Below are 8,136 nucleotides of genomic sequence, written 5' to 3'. Positions count from 1 at the left end.
TAATATCAGCAAAAGGTAAGAGGTATTAACTACTTTTGATAGATTAACATTTGAGACCCTATGACATAGTTTAGCTTAAAAAATGCTGACACTAAAGTAAACCAAATTTCTAGGTCCAACTATGGTATAAATTCAGAATGTACAAAGGAGGGAAATGTGATATATGCCATGAAGAAAAACATGTGAAGGACATCATAAGGATGTAGTTAACAACAGTTAAGTCTGTGGAAATACTATAGTCCAAATACCCCAGTTTCAACCAACAGCTTGCCTAAAATGAATTAGAAACATAAGTGGAACCAGTGAGTGTAAAGAAATTCAGGAAACTGGTCTCAATGTGTAGACAGACCATAAAGTCAAAGTTTAGATTTGCAAGGCAATAGAGTCATAGACTAGCAATTTGATATTAAGAAGTAATTGTCAATATTTTTGTGAGTCATGGTTTTGTGGATCTATTTCTAATTCCTATCTTTCAGAGATTCTTATAAAATGATTTTATATCCTTTATTTGTTTACATAAAGTTATAGGCTTGGTAGTTGGGAAGCATAGATATAAAACGAGATGGAACATGAGTACTTCCTCAGTGAAGCCAAGTGAGGCATTCTCCATGATCGTTTTGTAAACTGCTGAAGAGTCACAATAAAAGGTTAAAAAGAAATTCACTGCTATATGTAAAAAGTAGACTGAGTAAGGTTCCTACATGTTTAGAACATGTACCTCGTATATAAGAAGCCCTGGACATGTGATACTGGCACCACCCCCCACAACCACCACAAAATGAAGTAGTCTGTGTAGGAGTACAGAGTACAAGCATTTAGGAGAGACTATTATCATTTAGGTAAAGGACCAAGATGACATAAGCCCATTACCAGAGGGGTCAAAATTGGGAAGATGTTTATTTTATAATGTAAGAAAAAGGTCTAGTTTACAAGACTTGAAGTATTGGATGCAAGATGGAAAGAAGACAGATAAATTAATTCCATCCTAAATTTCAGTAGTAAGATTGTGAACAAGGTGTCTTCATTTCAAGAAACCTCTTGCCTTGTTTGCTCTCTGCAGAACATTCAAGCAAATAGGGAGCTGATTCGCTGTGTCATCCTTTCACGGATTATTTTTGGGGAAGAACACTGGAAATGTGCACAGGCAGTGGCCAGACTGGCTTATGGTTACCTGACACTGAGAGGTACTCTTGTTTAGTATTTATAATATCACTTAGAGGGAGATACTATAGTCTATAGTAGTAGTTTGTACTTTACAGATAAGGAGACTGAAGTACAGTGGACAAAAGATAGTATCAAAGGTTTCAAGCAAAAGGGAGGACATGCAGGTAAGGATACTCAGTATGAGGCAGATTAGTAAAACAACTTTAATTCTAAGGACACAACTGAAGTGCCTACAGGACTAGATGAGGGCAAGGGAAGCCCTCTCTGGAGAAATGGAAGTTTGTGTAGGTAGTCTAGTACAGAAGCATCAGCCAGGAATCTTTTCCTAAAATTGGGACCCAAATGTAAGTCCTATGAGGACAGATATTTGTAGCTGAAGCTTTATAAACATTTGTTGCCAGACTGAGCCAAAGAAACATTTGTAGAACAAGAACCTAGCCAGCTCCAAACTTTCTGAAACCATGGCCTTATCTCCTCCTGCATATTGAGTGCAAATAGTATAACTGGGCATTCATGGTCCTGTACTCATGTTTCTTGGGTTACATAGTCTATCTGCAATAGAAACATAGCCAGAACTAGATTTTATTGGACCTAGCATAATATGGACACACATTATGTTACAACAGATCTTACTGCTAGGTAAGATTTGATGCACAAGTCTAGGTATTTTTAAGTATCTTTTGGACCTGAGATTTAGGATAAGTCCTTACTTACTTGCTATACTGGTTAAAATTTGATAACTTAAGATATATGAGGACTACAGAAAGAGGGAACGAGTATATCTGGGACATATGAGCCTAGATATCAGAAATAGAAGCTTTTGAAAAAGTTAAAAATAATTTTACGATTTTTATTAACTTCAGACCATGTGTTCCTCATTAGGGTTCCTTGGATTATTTTTTTCACTTTCATAAAAAATTATTAAGCAGATTTAAAAACATTTATTTTATTACCCCCCCCAGCTTTAGCACTGCTTAAATGCAGTCATATAAATAATACACTCTTATTTCTTGGTTCAGTTTTTCATAGCAAAAGTATGAAAAAAAAGTCACTGGATTTGGATATTTTTGCATTTGGATCACTAAATGATTGACTGGTCTTTCTTTTTCAAGAGACTGAAGCCTTAGAAGTGAGGCTGACTTTTGTGTCTGGACAAGATGGTCAGGGGCAGGGTTACAGAGGAGAGCTAGGAAACTTCCCAGTACAGACTGTGAGACAGGAAGAGTCTATAGAGAATGACGATGGAGACAGACTTATAGAGGACTGGTAAGTGGGTTTTCCCCACTTAACCTTACTCTGTTGACATTGTTATGTTGACTATATGCACTTTGTTGTCACTAAGCAGGGGGTAACACTTATCTAGTTATGGCGTTTGTGAATATTCTGACTCTAGTGCTTTCTGAGAGGTGAAGGTGGGTGCTAGAATACTAACGTGTACTTACCAGGAGTCACATTCCTGATGATTGTGTTTGCCATACATCTTTAACCCTTTAGTCATTTGCACACACACACCTGACCAACCATGGCCAGAAATCGCTTACAATGCTGAGATCACAGACAACACAGTCAAAATTGTAATCAATTAGTAACCTGAGTGATAATTTGAGGATCGATTTCATGATCCACACTTGAAAGTCAGGCACTTGAGTCACTGAAATCTTCATTAGGGTCCTTGGATTCATGTTTTTGCACTTATCATATGGGAATTATGATACAATTCTATGTTATATTCTGAACCTGGAGCTCCCATATGCAGCTGCTGTGCTTTTGCATCATCTCCCAGACAGAATTTGTATTTTAAATATTATTTAGATTCATTGGCTGCTTTTGTGCCTTGATATGAGAGGTTGATATTTTAGACAGATACTGTGAATGAAAGTGGGGCCACAATAAAGTTCTTTTCTGCTTTTAAGAATGTAACTATTGTGTTTTGGGACAAAGTTGACTTGGCAGGGACTGGCACTGGTATAGCAGGTAGGGCATTTGCCTTGCATGTGGTCAATTGGATTGGATCCCTGGTATCCCATATGATTTCTCAAGCCTGCCAGGAGTAATCTCTGGGTTTAGAGCCAGGAGAAACCCCTAACCACTGCCATATGTGATAAAAAAAAATAGCTGACATCGCTAAGGAGAAGGTCTCAATATTGATAAAATCTCCCATCTGAGATGTAACTGGCACCAGGAAGGGTTCAGGCAAAACAAAACCTTCCCCTAGTGGGGCTACATCTTCCCTCACTTGGAAACTCTGTGAATAATGTCCTCAAACTTTTTCCTAGGTGATAAGTCGAACCTAGTGGTGTGCCACTTAATAGGGAGAGAGCTCCTTTGATAAGCCTAGTGCCATTAAACTACTAGGTTTTCTGAAACCTTATAGGGGTCTTGACAAAGGCATCATAAGAGAAGCATAAGCAAAATTCTGGGAGACACAGGAGAGCTATACCAGTTGTTCTGTTATTGGAGAAGCAAGAAGAGAGATTATGATATACAGAGAGAAGAGATGGCATTTGTCTTATTTTTGAAGTATAAATTCAAGTTTGTCAAGTAGATTCTAAGGACAGTGGCCAAGAATAGAATTTGTCCCTCCATGTACATTGATCTGAGGAGTGAGAAGCAAGAGATGAGCATTCTATATGAAATTCCTTTACCTAAAATTCTCTTTGAACACAAGAGATAAGACTGAATATTTGATAGCTTGGTACAGACAGGTCAAGCCTGGTGACAGAACAGAAAGTTAATTGTGGTCCAGGTATCAGAGTTGTTTGGGAGTTCTTAAAAGGCTTTGAGTGAGAACAGTGGCCTAATAGAATTATGTTGTGGCTTGGGAAGATGAAGGATGAATTGGATTAGTTGGAAAAGTACAAGTGAAGACTAGGTAGTTTATTATCTCATTATCTTCCAATAAGAGTATTCATGTAAGGCAGAAGTGTGTATATGTGTATGTGTATATGTATGTGTGAGAATGTGACATGTTGTTGTTGGGCTTTTGCTGTTGAGCTTTGTGAAGCACTTATTTTTGTAGCCCTGACTTCTCCCTTGGTCTTGGCTGGTACTGGTTCATTTATTTCCTTGCTGGTTTCACTTCCACTACCCATTCCCAATTACTACAGTGGGTTTATGGACAGAGGTTGCCCCTTCTCTTTTTATTTATTTTTTTTCAGCCATTCTTAGTAATACTGAGGGCATACTCTTGGCTCTGAGTTTAGGAATCACTCCTGGCACCTTGCAGGACTGTTTGTAGTGCCTGGGATCAAACCCAATTTAGCCACGTGCAAGGCAATGCACTATCTGCTGTAATATTGCTCTAGTTTTTGGTCCTCCTTTTCTGAAATCAGGCTTCCATGAATTATGACAAATTTTGATTTTTACTTTTCTAATTAGATTGGAATAATCTATTTATATAAAGTAAAGGTAAGTGGGGAATTCATGTTACAATCAATGGTGGGAGCACATCGTTTTCCCCTTATACAGTCTTTACCTAAATGAAGAAGCACATTCCTGTTGAAAGGTGGGAAGGAAAACAAGTTTTCCTCTCTAAAGGAAGATTTTCTATTATCTAGTTGTAATGTAACATAATGTAATGTAATAATTTTTTATTAGACAAAGTGCCCACAGTGTAGAACAGGGCTTGATCTTGCGAGACCTTGTGTCTGCAACCAAAACTTGTGTTTCACCAGAGTAAAGGATGATCTTGTTCTTCCTCATGAACATCCTGGTGTTTCACCTTTCAGGTCTGTAAAGATGTTCACTTAGCTTGCCTATAGATCATGGAATGAAACAATTAAAACTTTGAAAACTTAAATCTTCAAGAGATTGAAGTGCTTGCTGAGCTCCACTTAGTTCTGTTGTCATTAATCTTCAGTTGCTTTGAAATGGAAAGAATTTATGAGCCGGCCTTCTGTGTGGGCGGGATGTGTTTCTGAGTGTGTTCATGCCTCGCTACACATGTGCGTGTTTTATAGCCATCAGACCTGCTTGCCTCACTTCCCTCTGAGTTTCCCAGAATTGGAGCCTGGGGATGTGGCCAAAAAGCTGGTTCCTCTCAATAAGCAGTTTTCCTGTGGGTATTTGGTGAGTAACTTGCATATGTGTAATGTCATGAAAAGCATTTGGGGAAAATAGAAGCTAAAAGCTCTTATTTTACCTTCAAGAACTTAAACCTCCTCTGGAAGGTGAGTTACATACAGGCATAGGCCAATATAAAACACACCAAGGCTATGGATTTGGTTTATTTTTTTCCTTTTTTCCCTTTTTCCCCTCTGTTGGTGATTTATTGTGATGATAGGGGAGTCCCACACATGCTTGGTTATGGTGCTCTTACCTTGGGGGACCATATTAAGTGCTGGGGATCAAACCCAAGTCAGCCGGATCCAAAGCAAATAAATGCCCTACCTACCCTATCTGCTCCAGCCTGTTCTGTCTTTAAAACCTCTAGTTTCTTTGGTCTCACTGCTAAGGTCTGCCTGGGTGCCTAATAGCAGCTGTGACTTCTGTGTTGCCTCTAGCTCCCCAAATATTTGGCCTTCTTCCTTTTACTGTATTGGTTGAGTCCAGTCGACAGCCCTGCCTGGAGTTAGAAACTGATCTCCCAGGGTCCCCAAAATTTATATAAAATTCAGTTTGAGCTTCTGGGTGACCATCTCACAGCATCAGTGGATATTCTGAACTACATAGTCATCTCCAGGCTCCCCAGGCACTACACTAACCAGGTTCACCAAGATATTAACATGTTCCTCACTAATTAATTTTTCCTAGGGTCTTTGTTTTTCTTTCATTATTCTCCTAAATTCTGTCATTTTCATTATGTCCTTTTCTTATTTTTTTTCTCATTGATTATTATTTTCCATTGCTTTCCCACTTCTGGTCTCAAATAGTCCCTCCCACCCATGACAATAGTTTTGCTCTCTCAAATTCTGGTCCCAAATTCGTAGTACCTAGAAGAATGTGCTAGTGGATTATTTCATTGCAATTCAAAATTCATGTCTCAACCCCTGTTAGTTTGTTTTACATAATTAAGTCTTATTTTATTTACTTATTTTTTGGAGTTTTAGGACACAGTGTGTTGTGTTCAGGGACTGCTCCCATAGCTTTGTGCTCAAAGGTTGATCCTGGAAGTCCTTTGGGAACTATGAACCCAGGAGCTCACACATGAAAAGAAAGTGCTCTGCCACTAAGTCACATTCTTTACCTCCCCTTTGTTTCTTTATGTAAGTATAAGCTAGAATTCTCAATTCTTTTGCCTTCCTTCTCACACCAGAAGCAGAATAAAAGCACAGTTCTGTTCTGTACATTCCTTTTGGCCTACAGATGAGCTCTTTCCCAAGCAGCATCTAGGCTTTCTTTCCTATTTTAAAGCTGCTGAGATCCCACTGTGTATGCCATTTCTCTAGTGAGCACATTTAAATGTTTTTAGTCTTTTACTCTCATAAACAACACTGCAAAGATTAATCTTAGCCACATGGTATTTTATATGCGTGTCTGTAGGAGAGAAGTATAGAAGTAGGATTTCTGGTTTGAAAGATAAATCAATCTGTCCTTCAGACTCTTAAATCCTTTGTTTCTCACACATTCCCCCTGTCACTAGCCTCGTTTCACACCTAGATGACTAAGCTCCATTTGAGCTATCATTGCTGAATTAATCTTTCCAAAAGAAACCTCTGATTTATTTATCCTCCTGATTGAAAAATCTCCAGCACTCCTCCTTGCCTACCAAATAAATCACAAATTCTTGATCCAGTATTCCAAACCCACCCTGGTCTGCCCAATGCATCTTCCTTTCCCATGTTAACTGTAGCTAAACAGGGCTGCTTAGAGCTTTCCAAATGTACATACTTTCCTACTTCCATATTTTGGCCTGTGCCTTTTATACTAAGAAAAATTGCCATCTTTCCCCCTACAAATCCTACTTGGATTGAAGAGCAATCTTCAACAGCACCTCCCTTAAATGTACCATTTATCAACCTCATCCAGACATATTTCACCCCAATTTCCAAAAGGCCTATATTCAAATCAAGTAAATGTGCCAAGATGACTCAGTGGCTAAGCCCTAATGAGCCCTGTGCTCCAATGGCTGGGAAAGGACAAGCCTATGACCCCAGAGTGGTTGTCACCAGGAGGTGGAACTATTGCAAGTATTCGAGAAGGAGAAAGCAGTACCATGGACAAACCATTTCCTAACATTTTGCTTATTATTAATGAAGCAATAAATCCTAAGGCTTGTTGTTACTGGAAGCCTGCCAGGTATTCTGTGCTCTATTGTAAGTGTTGCAAAAGACAGGAAAAGAAGCTTAAGTTAGGAACACTGCCCATTTCTCCAGTTGGTAAAAGGCAAAACAAAAAACCTGATATTAGAAACAGCAGAAAATGGTAAAATCCAGGTGATCTACAGGAAGGCCAAAACACCTCTGAAGTGAGTTTGCATTTGAAAAGGCAACCTTTTGTAGAAATCCTGTAAGGTCTGTTTAAAAGCCTCCACAATCAAGACACATGTAATAAATTATTTAAGAATAATGGACCTTGATTATATGATTATAAGGTGATGATTAATAACTAATACTTATTCAAACTTGTTTTATTCTTCTGTGCCAGGCACAGTTTAATCCCTTTTCATGCCTTCATCAAATTAATCCTTGCAAACAGCCCTCCAAGGTAGAAGGTGTTTTTCATTAGAATTTTGTAGGTGAAAGAATGGCAGCACAGATGATTTACAGAACTTGTTCAATAGTCCATATTCAAGGCCATGTGGATAATAAGTGATTAAGCCATATCTAAAGCTGGGAATTCTGCCTCAAGACTGTTCTCTTAATAACTAGCGTCTTGAACATTGATGATGTCAGAGATCTCCACGACTGGGTATTTGGATGAGGGAGAGAATTTAAGTGGTTGAGCATTTACCTTACATGTACAAATTTGATCCCTAAAACTTCTCAGTTCTTCAAAGTAACTGTGGGAGTGGCAACCTCCCTCTTTTAAAAA

At 38.6% G+C, this 8,136-nt stretch overlaps 1 protein-coding gene across 1 annotated transcript in view; it reads left to right on the top strand.

The window, feature by feature from the left end:
* TTC23L (tetratricopeptide repeat domain 23 like) overlaps positions 1–8,136 on the top strand; it is a 58,969-nt gene that overhangs the window by 21,557 nt on the left and 29,276 nt on the right. The window contains 1 exon segment of the mRNA XM_049769040.1: positions 1,061–1,184. Coding sequence (XP_049624997.1) covers positions 1,061–1,184 — 124 coding nt within the window.

The sequence above is a fragment of the Suncus etruscus genome, chromosome 2, assembly GCF_024139225.1.
Source record: "Suncus etruscus isolate mSunEtr1 chromosome 2, mSunEtr1.pri.cur, whole genome shotgun sequence".
Classification (NCBI taxonomy): Eukaryota; Metazoa; Chordata; class Mammalia; order Eulipotyphla; family Soricidae; genus Suncus; species Suncus etruscus.
The sequence above is the reverse complement of the archived record's forward strand: the minus strand, read 5'-3'. Positions and strand labels throughout refer to the sequence as shown.